This window comes from Pseudoliparis swirei, chromosome 23, assembly GCF_029220125.1.
Source record: "Pseudoliparis swirei isolate HS2019 ecotype Mariana Trench chromosome 23, NWPU_hadal_v1, whole genome shotgun sequence".
NCBI classification, from domain to species: domain Eukaryota; kingdom Metazoa; phylum Chordata; class Actinopteri; order Perciformes; family Liparidae; genus Pseudoliparis; species Pseudoliparis swirei.
Window position 1 is genome coordinate 15922367 of NC_079410.1, and position 23845 is coordinate 15946211.

A 23845-nucleotide genomic window follows, 5' to 3' on the forward strand; every position below is an offset into this window, starting at 1 on the left:
CGCGGGTAAATGTTGGACTAGCACACAGACTGGCAATTTAAGAGACTGGAATAAGTACCAGGAGTGGAAGAGTTTCCTTTTCTCTGAAAGGAGAAGGAGCTCTGCTTCTCCATGGCGACGCCGTGAAAAGCGCACAGTTATCTGTTTTAATGTACAACGTTTGGCAACATGGAGAATTGAAAAGAAAACACACACTGGACTGTTCGCATGTTTTCCAAAGAAAGTGTGAGGAAGGACTATTGATCATACAAACAATGGTTAAAAATCCATACAGCCAATAGCCGAAGCCCTGCCTGATACGTTTATGATCAATGTTATTTGTCCTTTTAACACGGGGCATCCTAATTGCCCCTCCCACAAGTTTCAGGTACTAAACGGGGACGCTAGGTGTTCTGGTTTCGGGATCATTTCGAACCACTGACCTTTAATTAACAGAGACCGTAACTTAGTGTGTTTTCAACACGACTGACCAACATACATTCCACAATATCCGTCTGAGTGCTTACCACGTTGAGGCTAAACATTTGTACGCCTGGGAAGTTCAATCTATTTGATCCTGTGTGAATGTACGCGTGTCCGAGATTTTTAAAAAGAATAATAATGTATGCGTGTTAGGGGCCGTTGCGCCCATGCACACTAATAACACAAGTCCTATCTAAAGGCAGATCGGTAGATTTTTACCTCTAGATCATCCTCTATTTCTACGAGCTGTTGTGTGCTGCAGCCATGGCGCCACCATAAGGCAGCACGTGAATAAAGAGTTCAACAGTTTGTATGTTATGTATCGGCAAAAAAAACGAGCACTAGCCGACTGTATGCACACCTATTTGTAAATATGTGCAAGATATAGTGAATGTTAAATGCACTGTATGGAGATTTATTGAAAAGATATGTTAAAATAATGAGTTGTCTCTGTTTCAAACACATACAGTTGGAGTCTGCAAACCTCCTGTCGGCCACGCTGTCCACGCGTCTTTACATGTGGCAGCTGAGCGAGCTGTCGCACATCTCTGTTACCAATTCAGATGTCACTTAAGTGTCATTAATCTTTTGTACATTTGTTGATAGCCCTGAGTCCTAAAGCGAGGCCTCAGCCCAGAGGCTTTGGAATGATTCCCACTGTAAAGGAGATTCAAGAGATCGAGTCGGGGGTCCAGGAGGCAGCTGATGCACTATTGTTATAACAATATGTACAGAGTTGGTAATAAATACAATCTGTTTGATGAAGTTTATGGAAAAAAATGTGAAAAATAAGATTGATTGTATCCAATATTTTTAAACACTTTTTGAATTGAGACAAAAAGAAAGAAATTAACTAAGGTTTGTAGTCGATTTTGAAATGGAAAGACAATAAAATTCAAAAACATAAACCACACCTACTCTCATTACATTGCTGTTATGGTATTCATATATTCATAGATGGTTTTTCTGCCTTGGTGTTCTACTTCAGAAAGACATTTTTAATATGTATTTTAAATCCCAGTGGTATGAAACCCAGTAATTAATGGCAACGCTGTGTAAACTTATACATCAGTATTGTTTCCTTCAATTATTTACCACAAGAGGTTCTTTGATCTGAGGCTGCCGGTTATTTTTTATTATCAATTAATTATGTATGTATGTATTAATGTATCTAATGTTATTAGTCGTGGTAAAACATCATCAGATTCCAGCTTTAAATAACCTGTTTTGTTTGCCCATAATGGATCTTTTAATCAGACTAGAAACTAATTCAAATTATGATATAAAACAGGAAAGAGCAACAAATATTTACATTTGTTGGGCCTTTCTTTTTCTTGACAAATGACTCATTGATTTTAAAAAAAGAATCATCCAAATGAATCACCAAATCAAATGAACATTACTGCAATCAAATAGAATGTTGTGCCTCGTGCGTTTTTTTATGATCTCATTGAAATTAAGACGACAACAAAAAAAAGTATATTAAAATATTACTTTAATTATGAGCAAACTATTACATCAACATCGTTGACAAATCGGTCCGCATAAGAAAAGCTACAAGTCACCTTCCTCATCACACGGCACAGAGGCATTCAGCCGCCATTAAATAAAACCTGTAGAATAAGGCAGCGACCAGTATGAAGCTTTTAAAAGGCTGATGACAGCCACGAGTGAATATGTCGATCTCTGATCTTGATCGACGTGACGGAAACGTCCTTCTGGGGGAAAGCACCCTGATGGTTTGTTATCGTTGTGCTAAATACTGTTGGGAATGTCGGTGTGTGTCTGTCGGGAGGTCGACATTCTTTGGTTTACGTCGTCAGGAGAGGTGGAGCCGGATGAGGACGCTCTCCGCTCAGGAGACGAGGACAGATGTCAGTCTACGACCTTCCCATTGTCCCACTTGGTTTGGGGCTCTTGCCACCATTCAGCCAGGAAGGACTCCTCGTAGTCCCCCATTCCCTCAAACTCGGCGTCAGAGTGCTCTGTGCGAGAGGAGGCCGTTTCTTCTGGACCGACCACGTCCTGAAAGGGAACACAAGAACCTTTACTGTCTTACTTCAACCTGGCAAAATGACACTTTTTTCTTCTTAATGTCTGTAAGCATGTCACTAGTGCGCCCTGTAGGTCCAGGCGGAGTGTTTGGATGGGAGGGGCTGACCTGAGTTAAATGGATGTGGCACCGCCTCAGTGGCCAACACCTCCCAGCCACATACCACACGCTGCTGGCGGAAAACCCCCTCCTCCGCCCCCATGCTTTCTTTTCTGCAGGCTTCATCCTCTCTTTCTCTGCCTTTCATCCTCTAAGACGTTGTTCTTACCACGACAGCAGCTTAAACTCCGCTAGTTTACACCTCCGAAATAAATGGTTTAAATCCCCTCGACACATGTTAAGAGTATGTGATACCTGAATGAAAAGGTGGAATTTGTACTTATGGAAACGAGGGACTAGCTCAGCCAATTCAGTTGTTGAGTCAAGTGAAAGTGTCAGTTCACAAATACACATTGTCAGAGCCATGCTCCCCTCGGCTTGTCTGGTCATGCAGACAGTTTAGCTATATCTGCGGAGGTCTGGTCTCCTCCTCCACACCAGCACAAAGGAGGAGGATGTTGAGTTCAAAGGATAATATCTGATATCTGAAAACCTCATCACATAAAATCAACATGGCGAGATCACCGTAAAGTTTTCAAAAAAGACGTTCTTATTTGCGGTGTCTATAACTTTGCAGACTACAGTAATACTGATGCATGACATCTGTGCAGAAACAACTCACCTCATCTTCAGTCTGAAGGTAGTTCAGTGCAAACTCCAGCATCTCTTTCTGCTTGGTGGTCTGGTTAAAGTACTGCAGAGCCTCCTGGAAAACAAAAGTGGCGTAAACGTGCACGGCAAGAACCAGCCTGTTTTATAGCCCGGTGCCGAGCAACACATTTGACCTGTCGTCCTTTTGTTTACATCGGAGGGGAAAAGACGTTTGACAAACAGAGCTGCTGCAGCTGCCGACGACTCCAAACCCCCAACAACAGACGGGAAAACAAGTCCGCCTTTACGCGAGCACTTTCTAAATACCACCCTGAGATTGTGTTTATGCCCAGACTGCTTCATGCTCCAGGGATCCTGCTGAGCTAAATCAGTGTGAAATATGTTAACACCCTTCCGCCGCCTCTGGTTCAACCCGCTAAAAGCCGGGATGAGGTCTTGGCGTCACTCACGGGCCGAGGCTGAAAGTCCACTTCCTCGAGTCCCCACTCCTCGCGGTGGAAGCGGTAGTACGCTATGTTCTGCTGCATCACCTGGTCCTTGCGGTCAAACAGCATGTAGCTTTCCGCACACGAGGCGGCGCTCTTTACATCGTTCACTGGGGAGGATCACAACGGGACGCATGTGAGGACAGTCTACGGGCGCGGTGTTGTCGAAAGCCTTTGCCGCAGTTCTTACATTTATAATAGGAAAACTGGAGGTAGTGATACATGTTGGCGACAAACTTCTCCACGAAGAAGCCTCCGACGCTGGGCGTCAGGTTCTGGTCACACGTCACCTTACACTTCAACGCGTCTGTGTAGAGATCTGAGGGGACAAACGGGTTATTTTCTTCTCTTAAAAAACCCAAACAGAAGTCAAATTGCTCCCCTATTACCTGCCAGGGTGGGGTAGAAGTCTTTGAACTCGAGGATCTCGTACGAGCCCTCGCAGCCCGCCAAGCAGAGGCCGTATATTTCAAAGTAGTGTGTGATGGCCTGCTCCATATTTCGGGCGCTGTTGCTGAAGTCTCCGCTGTTGTAAAGTTTCACGCTCTTCAGGAACGCACTCTGCATGTCACAAAGAGATGTGTTGGAGTGGTTAGACACGCGTTTCATCTGGAACCCCAGGTGGGAACGACGGCGTCGGTCTACGAACTTCATACGGCTGCTGCTCGTGGTCGATGAGATGTTCTTCCACGTCCAGCAGAGTCTTGTAGTGCTTCATGTTCTTCATCAAGTAGGGGTCCGTCGGGTTCTTCTTCAGGAAGGTGTGAGCCGCCGACACGGCCTTCTCCATGTTGTTGAGCTGAGGAAGAATAGAAAGCTTTGAATAGTTGGGGGCTTAATTAAGAGACAGCAGCTTCTGTCATTACCACTCTACCCTGGACACCGTGACCTCTGACCCCTTTGCTGCAACAACTTCTGACAGATGTAGATCACTGATGTCAGGATATAAATGATGGTTGAGTCAGTGAATAAAAAACTGACGTGAAATAAATCCAAAATGGTATTTAGGGTAGCCTTGGCCAAAGAGTGTAATAACCACATTCAACCTCCCACTTCCCTCCTCAAAGAAGAGGAGCGCTCTCTCCTTTGATGCTGGTAATTGCGTGTATTCATGGTCCGATCCGGTAAACAGCTTTAAAAGCATGTTTGTTGAGCGGCTGCTTGATCACCGGATTGGGAGCTTTGATTCTACCAGCCACGTGAGACCAGACACCACTGTGGAGCAGCAGCAGCAGTTAAAGGGGTTCATTCACCAATAATAACACACAATAACCCAATAACAATAGCTGGAGGTCTTTACACACTGTATGTGTGAACTAAATATATATGTTTTTTGGGCCTCGTACCTCGTCCCCATCAACCTGGCTGACAGAAGAATGTGGGGATTGTTTCAGGGGAACACTGGAAGAGACGTGGCACATGCTCTGCTCGGGCTGCAGGGGGGCGCAACGTAGCGGGAGGGAAGTGGCGCACGTCTCGCCGACTAGAAAGTTCCTCTCCGGGAGTCAAGCCGAGCCGATCTGCCCCGAGAACCCGACTGCGGACACTTTAGTTGTGTGATTGCGCCCGTTACGCACAGTTATACGCTCAATACACACATGTATGTGTGTGTGTGTGTGTGTGTGTGTGTGTGTGTGTGTGTGTGTGTGTGTGTGTGTGTGTGTGTGTGTGTGTGTGTGTGCTCCTGTGTTATTACACATATTGTGATACGTGTATATTGGGGTATACGTTGGGAAGCCTTTGGTGGGACTTGTTTTATTTGAATGGAAACTGCCTACTTTATGTCGCCCTCTTGGGCACATCGACCTAAACCCGACGCGTTGCTCACCTTGAAGTGCGCGTACTGGATGTACCGGTACGGGACCCTCTTCTCGAACGTCTCCAGTAGGTCCCGGTGTGGATACGAGAGATTGAACACCGGGAAATCCGCCTTGCACTTTTTCAGGCACGCAGCTCTGAGTAGGATGTGGCGCACGACGCGGAGGCTGCTGTCGGAGAACAGGGTGGCGTTATCCCGGCCGACGGAGCTGCAGTTGCGGCTACAGAGCGTCTCGCTGTCCCGCAGCAGCCGGCGGAGACGCAGGCTGAGCTCCAGGAACTTGACGCTCTCTGCCCAGTTCTCCGCCGCGTACTGCTCCAGCGCGTAGTTGTAGGAAGAGTCCAGCGGCATGAGCTCCTTCTGGGGGAAACGTTTGAAGCTGTATGTTTCATACTGAGCCTCCACCACGGCCGGGAGGAGGAGGGCCAGACACAGGCTGCTCAGGAGCATCGTTACCTCCACCCGTTCTTGTTTTGATAGGAGCAGGAAACCGTCTTTTTTCACTTGGGTAGACTCATGACTGCTTGCACGTAGAGGCTGGGAAAGCCGCGTCCACTGAAAACGCTGAAAACGAGAACCGCGGGTCAGAAATTTCAAAATAAAAGCCCTTCTATTCTGATTTCACAGATATGTAATATTACTTTTCAGCCATCCTTCAAAGCATGCTGTATTGTTTTTATAGGTGTATTTTTCTCTCCATCTTTCGATGTTCACATTTAGTACACACATTTAGTAAAATATGAGAACGTAAAACTGAAAAATACCATGTCTGTATTTATTTATTTATAATTAATTAATTGTCATGAGTTGCATTACATGCTTCTCAAGTGCTGTGTTTGTGTTGCATCCACATGTGAACAAATACAAATTGTCCAACAAAATAAAAAAATAACCCAGAAAACATATTTCAAGTTTCAAGTTTCACGTTTGTATTTGTTCGAGAGGGACAATGCACATTGATGAACACTTTAAATTAAAACGTAAATACACCAAATTACAGCCGCAAGGCTGATTTCCATTGTCTGTCCCCCTGCCAGAATGTACAGGCTGAGTGTCCTAGAGGAAATGTAAAGGTCATGCCAAAGTGACTTTAAACTACAATCAATTATAAATATATATATTTGCATTCATGTTCCCTTAAGAAATAATGTATGTTTTGTGGAAGAAGATACGAATAATACAAGTTTAGCCTATAGCAACTTAGTTGTTATAGCTCTATCAACAAGTTAACATCTATAGGCAAATCCAGCTCGCGACCATTAACATGAAGAGAGAGCTCCGTACTTCCGGTTTACACGGTGCTCACTCTGGTTCACTTGACACAGACGAGAGTTGTGCTCAGGGTTTCCTGTTGGCAAAATACCCAAAATACCCAGAAACTGTAACGTAATAACAGTGACGTCAATTATTTCATTTAAAAAAAAAAATGTTTAATACATTTTGCCTCCAGATCTCAAACTCTTAACAAATGATGTATTCATTAAACATATTGACTGAATAGTTGTTCGCTTGGCTACCTAAACTCTGACAAGCTGAGACTTGGGTTGGTGAAACAAGGACACAAATAATTTGCATAGTTTTACACATCACTTCTGGGGAGGGGGGGGGGGGGGGAGTAACCAATGAGCCTGAAATATCAGAAACATTTAATATTCCTAATGTTATAAGACTCAGGCTTATTTTGGTAGAGCAGGGTGGTTATTATGAACTCTTTTTAACTGACAGTTAAGCCTCAAAAGTAAGTATGTGTGTTGTTTTGATATTATCACAAGCCTGATACTTTATTGTGACACGATGGAAGAACTTTATGGGGTGCACGTTATCATTTTCATCTCATCCGTGACTGGAGTCGTGGGCCAGGCCTCTGGGCCAGGCATTACACGTTTGCAGAATTCCATTAAAAAGTGGGTGGGAACCTGGGGCCACTCCTCCCGCTGCTCTCTGAGTACCCGAGCCGAAAGACGCCCGAGGGAGACACAGCATGGCCGGAAGTTGTGTCGACTTCCCGTTCAAAATAAAAGCACAAATGCATTTTTTTCTCTCCAAAAATATTTATTATATTGTAAATTAATGATTTTTTCTATTTAAATCATGTCAGTTCTTATATCATGTCGACTTGTTCTCAAGCTTAAACTTTCTGGTGGTTTATGATGACAGACGATGAAGAGTTCCTTGACTTCTGGATTGGAGAGCCCATATGTGGAGTCAGATGGGTCCACAGAATCAATGGAAACTGTTGCTTCATGTTGTCAATGTGTCGGATGTAGGCCTACTTTATTCTATGTGTGTACACCATACTGCTCTACACTGCAACACCGTTGATACACTGTCGATCCCTGTACAAATACACAAACACACTGGAAGTCATGTCACAGAAAAAGTCACATAGAGTTTGTCATTTAAAGTGTCATAAAAACGACACTGTAAATATTATGCAACATAATGTCATAGTTCAGTTAGTCAGGAAAATGTCAAGAACTGTTACTAGAATGTCATAGTATGCCATTGAAATATGAAAAAGTCAAAATGTTGCGTTACATTATACCAACATTTTTTATAAAAAACTATACAATATGCTCTTACCCGCTACTGTGATCCTGAAATGTCCCAACTGTGGGACGAATAAAGGAATATCTAATCTAATCTAATCTATAGTCATGAAATGTCATAAAATATCATCGGATAGAATATCTCATTAAAATGTCATGTATATTGAATAGTAAAGTCAAAACATGTCATTAAAAAGTAGAACTGCTTCAGCTCCGTTGTCACAAGCACAGATACAGGGGAACATTCCTGCCAAGTGCAATTAGACTTTATAATAAATCACCTCCGTCCAGATCCTTCTCAACTTGAACAACATCAATAACCTTTGCACAGCTTCACTTTATATACATTATATACTTTTGGATACACTGTATACACTTTTCATTTTCATCTCCTTTATTATTTAAATTCTTGAATGTAATATTCCCCGCTATTTTATTTGATTGTATTTTATATATTTTAAACATGCTTGCTGCTGCAACAAAGAAATGTCCCCGTTGGGGATGAATAAAGTATATATAATATAATATAATATAATATAATATAGTATCTCACAAAAGTGTCCAGACTGGGGAAGACGTATGTGCTCAGTCGGTTTATCACATATAATATCGAGTAGAGAATTTGAACCAGGCGCGTGATGTCAAATTGTGAACTAGTCAAGGTCTTTTATTTTTGTAATCCCAACCGGAAGCACTTTCCTCTCATTCCAGGTGCCTTGACACATCGCCGCAGACCTCTCTCATGAGCGCTGCTCTCTCCATTCCTCGGACCTCTCTTGGACCCTCGAGTTTCCCGCAGGTCTCGCCACAACTCTTCAAATGGAGCTGACCCTATTCACGCTCGTGCTTTGCCTCTATGACGTCATCGTGAGCTGCCTCCCGGCGCCGTTCGTGGATGTCGTGGTCGATCGGTACGACATACCGAGAATGTGTCCCCGAGAGGTGGAGACGGAAGACTTCATCCGTTATCACTTTAACGGAACCTTCCATGCAGACGGGGAGAAGTTTGACTCCAGGTGAAGTAGCAGCGACATGTCTCCAACACCTCGTCTCTGCGGGAACGTCGGCTTGTATGTTTAAAGTTAAGAACGAGCTATGGTGAAATACAGTTAAAAAATATTCGCTGGATATATATATTCCGAAAATATAACTAAGAATTCAGATCTGACTCTTGCAGAAAAGTTATTCTCAGTTGTTAAAATGCTGTAAAATCAGTCAGAATATTATGTTAACGCAAGTAAAGAAAATACAACAATTTAAGAATGTCCACTGAGATAACAGCTGCAGACACGTCATCGCACAAACATACATTTAGTGGAGGTCATTTATTATTTTATTATTTTAAGTTGTGGATATTTTGCGAAATAAATGTCAAATAAATGTCTGATAATAAAGAAGCCAAGAAGGGAAATCATGACTTTATTTAATAATACTGCTGATGGAGATGGATCCTGATTTTCTATAACATTTTTCCGTGGCCCCGTCCTCCTCCTGGACTCCCCCCCCCCCTCTCTCTTCATGTCCAGTCATGACCGCGGCAAAGCCTTCATCAGCCAGGTGGGCCTGGGCAGACTCATCACGGGGATGGACCGCGGCCTCCAGGGCATGTGTGTCAACGAACAACGGAGGATCACGATCCCCCCTCACCTGGCCTACGGGAGTATCGGAACAGGTGCAGACAGACGAGACCCTCGTGGGGGGAGGGGGTGACACATCATCTGGTTTCGACTGGTTTCTACCAATCCGCGTCACGTCTCTCCGACAGGCGGCGTGGTTCCTCCCGACGCCGTGCTGGTGTACGACGTTCTCCTGCTGGACATCTGGAACACCGAGGACGAGGTCCAGATTCGGAGACTCCACAAACCGGCCAGCTGCCCGCGGGCCGCCGCGGCCTCCGACTTCGTCCGCTACCACTACAACGGCACGCTGCTGTCCGGGGCGCCGTTCGACTCCAGGTGAGGTGAGCTCAGGTTTCATCGGCACGACGAAAGCTCTCGTCGCCCCCCCCCCGCGGTCCTCAAGAACCCCTTTGTGCTCGAGGCAGTTACTCGAGGAACGCGACCTACGACACCTACCTGGGACAGGGCGCCCTCATCAAAGGCATGGACGAGGGCCTCCTGGGCATGTGCGTCGGGGAGAGGAGGATCATCATCGTGCCCCCCTTCCTGGCGTACGGAGAGATCGGCAATGGTACGACCCGATCATGTTCCCGGATGACTGCGGTTCACGGAAGCGACCGCTCTGAAAGTCGTATTCTCGTCCTGCCAGGAACTCGGATCCCTCCTCAGGCCACGCTGGTGTTTGAGGCGCTGCTGGTCGACGTGTTCAACGCCAACGACGACCTCATGGTGGAGGTGAAGGAGGTGCCCGAAGGCTGCGCCCGCAGGACGGCGTCCGGAGATTACATCCGCTACCACTACAACGGCACCTTCCAGGACGGCACGGCCTTCGACTCGAGGTGAACACCAGATTCCTCCCGTTTGCGTGAAAGACAAAAGAGAAATATATCGGCAGCGTTTTGAAGAGTTGAACGCTTTCCCCCCCCGACAGCTACAAGCGAAACAGCACCTACAACACGTACATCGACAGGGGGCACGTGATCCGAGGGATGGACCGAGCGCTGCAGGGCCTGTGCATCGGGGAGAAGAGACGGATCGTCATCCCTCCTCACATGGCGTACGGCGAGGCGGGGGTCGGTGAGTTTCCTCCACGCATTCGGGGAAGATTCGGAAAACACGTGGAATGTGCCGACTCAGCGCTTCGCGTCGTTCCCGTAATTCTTCCTCTCCCGCCGTAGGAGAACTCATTCCTGGCTCGACCGTGCTGGTCTTTGACATTCACGTCATCGATTTCCACAACCCCGAAGACCCGGTCGATATCAAAGTGACCCACAAGCCTCGGGACTGCGAAGGGACGAGTGAGGCGGACGATTGGATTCAGTATCGTTACAATTGCTCCTTGATGGACGGCACCCTGCTGTACTCCTCGTGAGCCCCCCCCCCCCCCCCCCCACACTGCACCTCCTTCCTCCTGCTTTACGCATGCACATATAACGCCTTTTTTTCAGAGTGGTAACATGTCATGTGTCCGTGTCCAGGGACCACTACGACGCCCCCTCCGTCACGACCCTGGGGGCGGACAAGGTGATCCCTGGTCTGGAGAAAGGTTTGGGAGGCATGTGTGTGGGCGAGAAGAGGGAGGTGGTCGTTCCGCCACACTGGGGCCATGGGGAGAACGGAGGTCAGTGATTGGCCCTGCTCGGGTCGCTCTGTGAACACTTTCATTGAAGCCGAATCGTCATGTTTTCTCTGTGTGCCCCCCCCCCCCGCCCCCCCCCTAGCTGGAGAAGTTCCCAGTAGCGCAGTGCTCTTCTTCGAGCTGGAGTTGATGGAGCTGAAGAAGGGCGTGCCCGACGGCTACATGTTCGTGTGGCTGGGAGACGGTCCGGATCTCCTCTTTCCTGCTATGGACCTCAACGGGGACCAAGAGGTCCCCCGAGAGGAGGTGAGCACACGGGCCGGGCCCACCACCTTCCTGCTCCATGCAGCAGCAGGAAACAGCTTTTAACGACCTCATCTCCTTTTAACGAACTCATCTCCTTTTAAGAACCTCATCTCCTTTTAACGACCTCATCTCCTTTTAAGAACCTCATCTCCTTTTAACGAACTCATCTCCTTTTACCGGCCTCATCTCCTTTTAACGGACTCATCTCCTTTTAAGAACCTCATCTCCTTTTACCGACCTCATCTCCTTTTAACGACCTCATCTCCTCTATTCTCTCCAGTTTTCGGCCTTCATCATGCGACAAGTTGAATTGGGCGACGGTCGTCTTCGGCCAGGGGTCGACGCCGACACCATCATTCAGGACATGTTTAATAACCAAGACCGCAATAAAGACGGGAAGATTGTAGAAAGCGAAGTGGATGACGAGCCGGAGCCGGCGAGACGAGACGAGCTGTAAAGGGACTCGCCGGTGTGTAGCTGGCGAGGAGGCGGCGAGGAGGCGGTGAACTGTCATCTCGGAGACTTGCACCTATTTCGAAAAAAAATTTCAGAGATTGAAACATTGCTGAGCCTCTGATGTAAGGACGCCGCGCGTCTACTTTACCAACAGGTGTTTGAAAAATGTGAAAGGAAGAAAAATGTCCTGGAGGTGAAACTACGTGGGGAAAAGCACACAAGATTAATATTGAAGTGTCTCGGCACGCGTGTGGGCGGGGCCCGTCTCCCAGAATATTACTTTAGAACATTAGGAGTCAATGCAGTGCCATATAAACATTCTAACATTCTATTGGTTGTACAGTATTAGGAGTGACTGATTTGTACAATATTAGAACATCTATTGTATGAAATGGAATAAAATGTTGTGAAACCTAAAATAAACTTTTATAGAAAAATGACGCCTACTTTAATTCCTCCACACTGTCAATGTGCAGCCGTGTGCCAGTGAATTAGTTTTGTGGACTTTTATTCAGTGAACTACATTTTAATAGAAAATGTTTAGTCATTAAAACATTTCTAATTAGAATAACCACCTTATGGTTGTTTGCCTCCACCAGGTCATTTGCAGGCAACATTCATGTCGGTCCAAAACATAAATTTATCCCAAAGGTCAGTGACCTTTGACCCCCAAATCCTAATCGTGTTGGACACCAAATTCCCTCAAAGGTGACTGACGTCATGTAAGGGAGAAGGGGGCGGAGCAACGGCCAGAACCCCAAAACATGGTATTGGTGAACAGGTGGGAGCACATTTTATTTGAGACGTGTTGGAACGTATGAAGAGGAAAGAACTTCAGACAGAAGGACACCAGAAATACATCGACATGTAACAGTCTGCAAACACAAAGAGGAAGATATTTTCAGATTAGTTTAATAAAACTTGTTTGTTACAATGTGGAGTCTTTTGAATCGATCTTTTTCAAAAACCTGTTAAATACTAACAATTGTGAACACTTGGTGACTTTACAATTGTTTTCATGAAAACTAGAGACCGTGCAGTGTGCTTGACAATATGTCCAGAAAGTGGAAGACTTGACACGAGAAGAAAACGTTGAACCGAATAAAGACGTCAGGTTTCAGGTTAAAATAAGCTTTATTTAAAAGGCTGGACTCCAGATTCAAACCAGATGCTGAGTGAAGCGCTGCCCGACAAGTTGTGTCTTTTTCTTTCTCTTCATTACGTCCTACATGAAGACAAACAAACAAACTAATATCCTCCCCCAAACAAACACCCAGAAGCACACACACTCTGTACATGCTGCATGACGGTGCAAATAAAGTTTGACCACAAACACGAGCCGGGCCGATGGACACAGATATAAAAAGGGGATGTGAACGAGTGGACAGGTGAATCATTTTGTGAAATAAAATGATCACGAAACATCCAGAGTCGGCTGTAAATATTCAGCTGGCCGAGAGGAGAGGCCTCCCTCAGCTGGTGAGACACAAACGGGCCGCTGGCATCCTCTCGTCACTTGTTGCCAGTAAGGAAGAGCAGCAAGGCATTCGGGACTTCCAAGCTCTCGTCGTTCACCAACACAATGTCATACGAGTCCAAGTAAGACGGTTTCCTCTCCTCCACCTGAGGAGGAAATCAAACGAGAAGTGGAATTAAAGTCCGAACGCGGCGATTCAAATGGGAACTTTGGTATTTTTTAACCCGGATCTTATTTCCCAGGAGAACGTGAGATTTCAAAATGAGACTTTTGAGCGAGACTCTTTCCATAATGTTGTCGAGACACGAATAACAACCGGAGCGCGTCGGTGGCTACACCAGCTCTTTGAGCAACGGGACTACCGTCCTGTGAGTGGCTGCCGTCTGCAGCGCTCCGACTGAATACTGGAGCCCGCTCAGACAATGTTGTCATTATTTTGTCAGACACAAACACATGGGAAACGGGTAAATACACTTACAAAAATTCACTTTTACATGGTGAAAATTGGGAGTGTACTATTATTTTAGAGCAGGGGTCGGGAACCTATGGCTCGCGAGCCATATATGGCTCCCAGACAATTTTGAGTTGAAAAAAAAAAAATCTCTATCGCGCAAGATGACAGCAGAAGTAATGTAAGGTCCATTTTCTTAAAGAGCACGTCTTTGTTCTTTAATTAAACTAAACAGCCGTCTGTTATTGATCGTATCTAACCAGCAGCATGTCATGCTCCCCCCCCCCCACTATATGGCTCTCAATGAAATATATTTAGAAATATTTGGCTTTTATGGCTCTCCCAGTCAAAAAGGTTCCTGATCCCTGTTTTAGAGGGTTAAATCTGAATGTATTGTTACAGTGCAAAACAAAACAAATGTACACATTGCCACACATCTACAAGTAAATGGTCGCTTATCAAGGTATACTGATGATTAATGAGTGAGAGTGTGTCTACCTTGTCATTGAGGAACCCGATCTTGAGGATGTTTTCCATGTCCTGCACCCCGTCAGCCATGGTCAGGTCTCCCAGAGAATCTCCCAGCAGCAGCACATTGGGCCGCGTACGCAGCTCCTGGAAATGGCCGGTGTTGAGCAGCGCCCCTTCTCTTTTGTTGTAGATGTGGATGAGCTCTCCCTTGAAGGCCCTCAGCACTCCCTGAGCCCACAGAGGAGTCAAATCAGGGTTCTTACACATGTTGACCAATGGATTTCCATGACTTTTCAATGACTTTTCAACAAATTTCCATGACCAAACTGAAATCTCGGAATAAACTTGAACAATTTAGAAAATGTTGCGTATTGAGAGCGTACGCCGGCTTACATTTTGAGCGTCTTTCTTTAAAAAAAAATATTAATTATTTCAAACTCGGCATAAATGAACATGTGATTATAACAAATTTCCATGACTTTTCCAAAACTTTTATGATTTAAAGATTTTTCCATGATTTTTCCAGGCCTGGAAATGACCATTTTAAAATTGCATGACTTTTCCAGGTTTTCCATGACCGTACGAACCCTGTCAAAGGCATCGTTTCAATCGGCGGCGTGGACAAGAGGCCGTGGCTTGAGGGTCGGCTACTCACAGTCTCATCGAAGTCCATGTAGTTGGAGAGGACTTTGACGTTGGGGTGGAAGACCCCCGCCTGGCGAATGACCTCTTCCAGGATGTCTCCTATTCCAGCAGAGAAGATGAGTAGAGGGATGCTGTGCTCATACAGGTGGTCAAAAAGGAGCTGGTAGCCCTCTCTGTGAAAACATCAAACCATTATTAAAGTACGCACATAACCAAATGTTTTTAACGTTTAAACCATCGGATAGATTCTCTGGTCTTCTGGGGGAGCATGTTTGCTGACCTCAGCATGGATTCGGACTCCCCCACCACAATGGCCAGCAGGTCTTTCCTGATCTCCTGCTGTACCAGTAGTCCATGAGCTTTAGTCCACCTGTGGAGGTGCAACACCGATTTATGAACACATCAAAATGCATGACATGATTTGTTAGTAAAAGCCATATTAGATACTCACCACTCCACCATAAGCGGCAGCTTTTCTTCTATTGACCGCGAAGAGTCGATCTCTATAGGGTAGTAAGTGCTGAGCAGCTTCTTCAGCTGAAAGACACGGGACAATATTCAGTCAACTTTATATGTACACATCGACAAAAATGTGACAGTTTACCCAATTAGAGATGGAGATGATCGTCAGTTTTCTACTTTTTGTCAGCTTGTATCTATTGTATCTACCTTAGTGCTGCATTCGACACCATTGACCATGACATCCTGTTACAGAGACTGGAGCAGATTTTTGGCATTCAGCAGCACTAATTTGGTTTTTTATAAATCAGATTCATCAGATCTTCAGTTTGTATGTTGTAAGCGATGTCCCGAACCAACCACGTTAATTAAGGTTTCCACAAGGTTCTGGTTCTGTGCTTGGATTTTTTTTTTTTACTTTTATACTTTTTTCCTTGGGGCATAACACTCAACTCTCTTTCAACTCATTGTTATGACACTGATGATATTTATCTATATAAAACGATAAAACCAGAGAACCTGTACTCTTTGTAAAAAGAGCAAAAATGACATAAAAACAAAAATGGATGAACTGCTTTGATGTTACTCTCAGACAAAAAAAAGAATAATTAAATTTTACCCCTGACTCAGAGATCTGGTGATGTGTGGTGATGTGTGGATTGTATTTCACATTGCCCTGGCATCCACTGTCTAGTTGTGAGAATCTTGGCGTTATCTTGATCGACTCTTTAACTCCCACCAAAAAAGCAAATCAATCAAGGCATTCTTCTTTCATCATCTAATATTTAAAAATCAAAAAAATCTTGTAAGAAAAAAAAAAAAAGAGTCGTTACTTGTGGACTCACTAAATGCGGGGACTACTTGTAGTTCTAGAGTCTAAAAAAGTAGAATGGGCCAGAGCCTTTTTTTATCAGCTCCTCTTTTTATGGAACAGCTTCCAATTTCAGTCCGGGTCAGAGACACAGACCTCGTTTAAGTTGTAGACTTTAGACCTTCCTCTTCCAGCTTATAGTAGATAGTGCTGAATCAGGTTTGCCCTGGTCCAGCCCTTGATTGATCTGCTATATATAGCTGCAGCTGCAGACGTTGGGATGCACTGAGCACCTAACTTTCTCCCGGAAGTCCTTTTGACTTTCGTCTCATGGGGTCATCGACCCCCTAGAGACGGCATAGTCTCTCTCGCTGATGGATCTGGGGTCGTGGGGATCTGCTGCTCGCCACTGTCCTGTCACTGTGAGACTTCCGCCCTCTCCTCCTCACCATCTGCCTGATGGATCGTGGAGGTCTCCCATCGTGGAATATGCTACTATGAACTGGGAGTTTTCCTGATCCAATCGAGGGTTTTGGGGCAGGATGTCTATGTGTAGATTGTAAAGCACTCCGAGACAAATTTGTAATTTGTGAAATTGGGCTATACAAATAAACTGAATTGAATTGAATTGAATTGGATCTGGGAATTATAGATAAAATTATGTCCCCAAATATTAATTAAGCATTATTTCTTATTGTGAGGGAAAAGCCACGTTGAAGATACAAAAATATACTGAGGAAAGAGAAGATTTACCAGCAGGACGACTACAACAATGACATTTCACACTTACTGAACAGATTCAAGTCACAGATCATAATTCACTGATGTTTTAATTAGTTGGAATACTTCAGCAGTCCAACTCTTGTTCTTGTAATCTTTTTTCAACTTAGTCTATTTCTTCCGTACCTTTTTTGTCCCTCTTCTAGTCCTTCATATATTCAGCTAGTTAAACCATTCAAATATTAAAAAAGTAAACTTCTTCAGGAATAGAGGGGACTTTCCATATTTCAAATGTTTCAGATTTTTGTATCTTTAAATACTTTAATGTTATTTTTAATTCATCAGATCCTATGGAGAAAATCTTCAATTTTAAAAAGCTTACAGTATCTTCATATTTTCAGCAAATTCAGCGATTCAACAATGAAACCTCGTGACTACAGTACCTCTACTTTGCAGTCGTTGGAGATGAGTTTGCTGTCATCAAGAATATCTGCAGATAAAACACACAGATTCAATGACAACAACGTTTAGACCAAAATGCACCTTCAAATGCACCCAAGCTGACTTACTGTGACACGTGGGGCACCTTTTGCCATTGTGTGCAAATCTCGTCAGAGTCATGTCAAAATCTGAGATCACCTGGATGGAAAACGAAACAGAAAGCAGCATTTACCAACCACACGTATTTACATTGTGGAGACGCTGCCACTTGTACGGTTATAGTTATAGTTACCTGCAGGGTGTTGGATCCAGCCTTCAACATGGACTGGAGTATCTCCTGGACCCTCTGAGGGTCCCTCATACACACGGAGGGGTTGGATAACTCTGGAATCTTAACATTGAGAATACCACACTTAGTAAGAAAGTGGTGAAACACGTGCACAAGAATCAGACTGCTGGATAGACAGTTACGCTAACCAGCCAGGGGCGGAAACCCGCTGTTTAGATCATTTACAGCACCACACAGAGGCTATAATTAATATAATATGTTGTTTTCCAGTAGGAGCAGCTATGAAAGGCAAATAGCTCACGTTAACGCGAAGAGCTATGCTAGGTACGTGTAGCTAACCTAGCTAGCTGGTGAGCAAGTTTGTTGAATGTGAGAAAGCGGTTTGTTTTGTTGCTTTAGCATTCCTCTAAACGTGTTAACTTTAAAAACACACTTGTTTACCATTTTCTTGAATTAGTGAGCCGCTCAGTGAAGGTTGACAAACGGAGTATCATCGGATCTCAGCCTCCGTGGACGTGTGTCGTTTTGTTGCTGCTGGTGCGACTCAAACCTCAGGGTGTAACTTCAGCGGTGATGCCTTCAGGGACTATCAAGAATGTCGGGATCTTCTTTTGAGGCGACACAACTAAAGTTCATTTTCAATTATTTTCTCTGTGACCAATACGTAACTTCTACTAGAAACCATAGATGGGAACCGTCTACACAACATATCATAACGGTAACATTTCCAAGGCATTGTCTGGGACCAAACGTTTATTTTCATCTTAAAGTATCTCGAGTCCGAGACGACACCTAAATGCAGCACCACCACTTACATACACTGAGGTGGGACGGTATGTACTCTCCCCTCCAGAAAGAGGCCACGCTGGAAGGTTCCCACCCCAAGGCATGCATCTCAAATGAAAAAAATAAACAAAACACAGTAAAACGTTTATTAAATTAAAGTCAAAACCACTGGTGACAGTGAAGCTACCTATTTGTTTTCAAAGAAGCCTCTGAAGCACGACACGTGTGGCTTCTTATGACAGCTACAACTGTGGGGACTAAGCGGTCAACACCATCCAGATTTCTGAGTAGTAATTCCTTGAAGTCCAACAAAGCAATAATACACTGTGTGTAACCATTTGACTAACAAAACAACTTTAATTGCAAGTGATGACATCAGCATTTCATACATCCAATAGAAGAACACAACGTCAACTGTCACATGCAAAGCAAATTACAAAGCTTATTCCACTTAATATTTGCAGTGCAGTTCATGTTGGTCATAAAGTGGAAATGAATATCATTTCTGCACTTTGTAAGCTGTATGTTGTAATCGGCGCCGCACAGCTGGAATCTGAATGTCAGTCACAACACATTCAGATAACAACCCTGTTTGCTTTGTCTATTAATCCGATTCCTTTTAATCTAATTTCTAAATCTATTAGGAGGGTCAGATGAACAACAGAGCACATCTCTAATACACACCCAGCTGGAAGTTACGTACAGTAACACAAGACATTGCATGTTGGAAACAAGTCCGCGAAAAATGATAACATGTTTTTTCAAAGAAGATCAAAACTTGCACACTTTGCTAAATCCAAGCCCCAAATACAATCACCTCGTCTGATATGAAACAAATGAAATAAGCAAAGTCAAAGTGCAAAGTTTCTTTAAGACGTTACAAACAAATGTCAAAAAGTGCAGTTGAAGAGAAGATTTGCTCTACAAACACAAATCATACATATATATATACATCTTAAATGTATTTTTTTAAATTTTTATTAATGGCAAAGTGCACTGAGCAATAGACTGCCAAAGTGCAGAAGAAAGGAATGATTGAGCCATTGCCAGTTACCGGCGCTTAATGCAGTGGACAAATACAATATTTCAATCTTAAGATCACTCAAAGGAAATCATTTTATTATATCTTATCACATCTTCTCACAATCACAGTTCCCTCATCATTTCACCTCCCTAGATACCAGGAGAAAACCTTCTAGTTATAAATAAGCAACAGAAAATATATTGTAATTAAATAAACCGTTGCAGGGACACTGCAATCAAAAAGTAAACGAGTCTCCATGGTGTCAAGATGAACAGCCTTTCTGAAATAGTTCATATTTAGTTGTTGAGGCTGCGCAGTAACGAGCGGAGACGTTCTGGTAGAAGTTAAGAGTTAAGACATTTGGACCGATACTTGAAGGAATAGATTGTCACAGTGTTAAAATGGAATAAGACTTCATGAAGAGAGTTAAATGGGATGCAGGAATGCGGTTATCGGTAATGTCCCGTCACCTCCCCGAGAACAGGCGCACAATACAAGGAATGTAAAATATCCATGTAAACGTTCACAGACACACCTTCATCCTGTTTGTGGACAAACGGACGAGCGGCATCGACACCGACGCTCTGGACAAAAGGAGATCCAGTTGTTGGCTGCTGTATAACGCTCCGATTCACATATTTACATCCCCCTCACAGGACACCTGCGGGTCGCTGCAGCACACCTGCAGACACATTTCAAATCAGCTGTCAACAACAACAACAACACGGCAGGAGAGCCGATGGACAGAGTTCAGCTCGAGGAAATCCAGTTTGTGCGACGCAAAGACCCGCCGAGGGATGTAGCGTGGCAGTGTGTGTGTGTGTGTGTGTGGATGCTTGCGCCGTGTCCTCGGAGGCCGGAGCAGGGCCGACCCCCCCCCCCCCCCCCCCCCGAGCCGCTCAGCACTCGATCTGCGACTGGAGCTGCCGGCGCAAGGTGAGCGTGCGCCGGTGGAGCTGCTGCATCTGCTGCATGCGGTCCCGCTGGCGGGCCAGGTTCTGCGGCATGGGGTACCGCTGGCAGCCGCACAGGAAGCGGTAGGGGATGCGCACGTGGCAGGCGGCGGCTCGGCAGCGGGGCTGAGGCATGGGCGGCAGCAGCATCCAGCGCTTCCTCTCGGCGCAGTAGCGGTACGCCTCCTTGCGGTACTGCTTGTCCACGTCGTCGCTGTTCTTCCAGCCGCCGACGACGAACACGTCGTCGTCCAAGTGGCAGACGGCGGCGCCCTCCACGCTGGTCACCTCCGGGGGCAGGCTCTCCAGGATCTCGTCCGAGACGCGCGCGCTGATCTTCAGCTTGGCCGCCTCGTCGCGCTCCGCGTAGCTCTTGGGGCAGCAGGAGGCCGTGTGGTAGAAGTTGGTCGAGGCCACCGCCATCTGGAAGACGCAGTAGTTGTCGATCAGCGGCAGGGAGTCCACGTCCTGCCACTGGCGGCTCTCCGTGTCGTAGCGGCTGGTCACCGTCTTCAGCCCGTCGTCGTTGTCCGTGTCGACGGGCGTGCGCGCCGTCACGTACACGTAGCGGTCCTCCAGGCTCACCGCCTTCACGTCGCGCAGGATCTTGGGCGCCGATTCCAGATTGTGCCACTTGTCCTGCTCGGGGTCGTAGACGCTGACGTCTTTGAAGCCCGGGCTGAAGTTCCCGTGGCCGCCGATGCTGTACAGGATATCCTTGATGCGGGCGAGGCCGAAGGAGTGCTTGCGCGTGGTCAGGTTGCTCACCTGCTCCCAGGTGTTGCGATTCGGGTTGTAGCGTTCCACCGTCTTCGCGAAGCCCGGCTCCATGGAACCGGCCACGTAGACGTGGGTCTCCGTGGTGGCGATGGCGTGGCCGTCCAGGTGGTTGTGGATGTGCGGCAGGTTGACCCAACGGTCCTCGTAGATGAAGTAGCCCACGCACTCGCTCAGGTAGTCCCCTCCTTCCGACACGCCTCCCACGACCATGATGACGTCCATGTTCTGGCCGAAGCGCGGCTGAAAGGACGCCATGTGGGAGGACCAGAACTCCATGTCCGTCGACTTGAGGTTCTCGAAGCGAATGGCGTGGCCCTCCACCGCCTCCGACACCAGCCGGAGGCAGGCCTCGCGGGCGGCCACCAGCGGCTCCGTCTTCACCGCCCTGGTCAGGTAGGTGGGCTTGATCTGCGGCAGCCTCAGGAGGCGGAACAGCTCCTCGAAGTAGCGGCTTCGCTCCTCCGGGTTCTTCTGCACCCACTTCACCACGGACTCGAACAGCACCTCCTCGGAGTCCACCGTGATCTCCGCGTCGGACAGCCAGTCGCGCACCAGGTGAAAGGGCAGCGTGTAGAACTCCTCGTCCTGGATGACCTTGTGGAAGTTGCGGCGGATCATGTCCGCGGCCCGGAGAGCCAGCTGGTCCAAGGTGTACATGTGGGCGAGGCTGTGCACCGCCACGCAGTTGGTCAGGCTCAGCTTCTTCTTCAGGAACTCGCCACAGAAATCCTTCAGCTGCAGCAGGAGGAATCTAGCAGAGAACACACAGTTCAGGATGGAGGTCAGTCCTTGGAAATACTCACCACCGCTACTCTCGTTTCGACACTTTGAGGCAACAGAGCAGCCATAGATGGACTCTCCTGCTTTGATTTTCAAACACACCCACCCTCTCGCTCTCTCTCTCTCTCTCTCTCTCACTGACACACTCACACGGAAATGCTTTTGTAAACAGAGCGTACCTGTCAGCTAGCTCCAGGACTTCATGCACATTGCAGGTGCTAACGCGTATCTCCCCAGTGTACATGTACTGGATGACACTCTCCACCGTATCCGGGTCCGGCCCCAGTTCCGCGCTCCATTCCTTCATCTCTACCCTACTGGACAACGACTCGGAAAACTGTCCCCCGAGCAACGGGGGGAAATAATCGGTAGCCGCAGCCAGGACAGACCTGTGGGCTGAGAACTCGCAGCTCTGGACGCTCCCGCTCGCCGCCCCGCTGCTGAAGGCCAGCGTCACGTCGCAGAACAAGCCCTGCTTCCGCTGCTCGTTCTGCCGCCGAGACAGCTCCGAGCAGTGGGAGGAGGAGGTGAAGTCCTCGGCCTCCTCCGCGTCCCCGTCTCCGACGAGGACGCTGGGTGTGCTGGTGCCGCTACTGCTACCGCTACTGCCGCTACTACTGCCGCCTGCGCCGCCGCTCGTGTTCCTGGCGGAGTCCTCTGGGTTCGGGGCCGCCGCTGCCATCATGCTGCCAGCGCTGGAGCGAGAGGAAGGAGACTAGTGAAGGAAAGGAGGCGACAGACGCAGCCGCACATACGTGGAGTCAACGCAGAGGACGGCGGCGAAGCGAGTTTCGCGTTCGCCGCGTCACGTTCAAGGACTGTATGTACATCCGAGATTTGAGGAGGAAATCATTACGTTACATTTCTATAAATGTTAAAATATAGTTGAGAACCACGTGTTTGTGTTCACAGCTAAGCAGCATGGAGTCTCTTCAAGGATCAATAAGTGTGTGGATACACAACGGAGAGATTATTCCAGATTGACACTTTAAGTAAACTGATTTTTAAAGAGAAAATCAGTCCTGGTTTATTTACACATTTAATTTAAATACTCTCATAAGGAGGTCGTAGGATCAGTCACCACAGTAATACTTCGGGGATTGATGATGACCTCTTAACAATAATTACAATTACATTAGTTTTCTGTTTTAAAAGCAATATTTTAGTGTCAATAGTGACGTCTGAAATAAAAACAAAAGGTTACTTGTATTTGCAAGTCAAACTATTGATATATGTAACACATAATTATTATACAGCACACACATAGCTAACGTTACATGCACAGAACAACGGAATAACGACGTGGATATTACTTTACGTAAATTTAAGATTCACAGATAAGAACCGTACCTGGCTGTGTCAGTAATTGAGCGTTGTTGATTTAACCGGTGGACATAACGAATAAGGAACTAGCTTCGGTTTGGTAATCAGACAGAATTGCAGACATGCGCAGTGGCTGAAAGGCGTAACCGCGTCACATACATCAGAGGCAGCAGTTCCCACTAAACTGAGAATTGTGCATCGACGCGCATGCAATTCCCTGTGCACTTATACAGAGTATTTATAATCATAGCATTTCAATCACTGCTATATACTTTCTGTGCTGTGATGCCTCAAATTATTCTCATTGAGACAAAATCAAAAAGGTCAATCATGGCAGACATTTAATTTGTAATAGCAGAACAAGCTAATTTACCTTTCAAAAGTGTGTAAAGCATG

The 23845-nt window shown here is 46.1% G+C and overlaps 4 protein-coding genes across 5 annotated transcripts; 1 reads left to right on the forward strand and 3 right to left on the reverse strand.

Moving 5' to 3' along the window:
- Positions 1–1940: 1940 nt before the first annotated feature.
- Positions 1941–6067, reverse strand: p3h4 (prolyl 3-hydroxylase family member 4 (inactive)). Its single transcript, XM_056407208.1, has 7 exons — positions 5540–6067; positions 4361–4510; positions 4101–4272; positions 3902–4030; positions 3676–3821; positions 3237–3320; positions 1941–2487 (listed from the first exon to the last, which is right to left on the reverse strand). Exons 1-7 carry the CDS (start codon positions 5978–5980, stop codon positions 2338–2340), a joined length of 1272 nt encoding a protein of 423 aa, XP_056263183.1. The 5' UTR covers positions 5981–6067; the 3' UTR covers positions 1941–2337.
- Positions 6068–8813: 2746 nt separating this feature from the next.
- LOC130188640 (peptidyl-prolyl cis-trans isomerase FKBP10-like) lies at positions 8814–12479 on the forward strand. The gene is made up of 10 exons (XM_056407050.1): positions 8814–9095; positions 9606–9751; positions 9845–10034; positions 10124–10269; positions 10348–10537; positions 10630–10775; positions 10877–11066; positions 11177–11319; positions 11420–11583; positions 11864–12479. The coding sequence occupies exons 1-10, from the start codon at positions 8899–8901 to the stop codon at positions 12038–12040; spliced, it is 1689 nt and encodes a 562-aa protein (XP_056263025.1). The 5' UTR covers positions 8814–8898; the 3' UTR covers positions 12041–12479.
- Positions 12480–13154: 675 nt separating this feature from the next.
- On the reverse strand, positions 13155–18347 carry LOC130188634 (cytosolic 5'-nucleotidase 3-like). Its single transcript, XM_056407044.1, has 9 exons — positions 18245–18347; positions 17807–17905; positions 17643–17712; positions 17517–17563; positions 15535–15620; positions 15364–15453; positions 15094–15256; positions 14466–14666; positions 13155–13662 (listed from the first exon to the last, which is right to left on the reverse strand). Exons 1-9 carry the CDS (start codon positions 18245–18247, stop codon positions 13552–13554), a joined length of 870 nt encoding a protein of 289 aa, XP_056263019.1. The 5' UTR covers positions 18248–18347; the 3' UTR covers positions 13155–13551.
- Positions 18348–20470: 2123 nt separating this feature from the next.
- Positions 20471–23707, reverse strand: LOC130188612 (kelch-like protein 11). 2 transcript variants are annotated; one of them, XM_056407017.1, is made up of 2 exons: positions 22516–23707; positions 20471–22097 (listed from the first exon to the last, which is right to left on the reverse strand). In XM_056407017.1, exons 1-2 carry the CDS (start codon positions 22809–22811, stop codon positions 20513–20515), a joined length of 1881 nt encoding a protein of 626 aa, XP_056262992.1. In that variant the 5' UTR covers positions 22812–23707; the 3' UTR covers positions 20471–20512. The 2 variants fall into 2 exon arrangements, with proteins under 2 accessions (XP_056262992.1, XP_056262991.1); XM_056407016.1 differs by having other exon boundaries at positions 20472–22097; positions 22306–23707.
- Between the last annotated feature and the right edge of the window lie 138 nt (positions 23708–23845).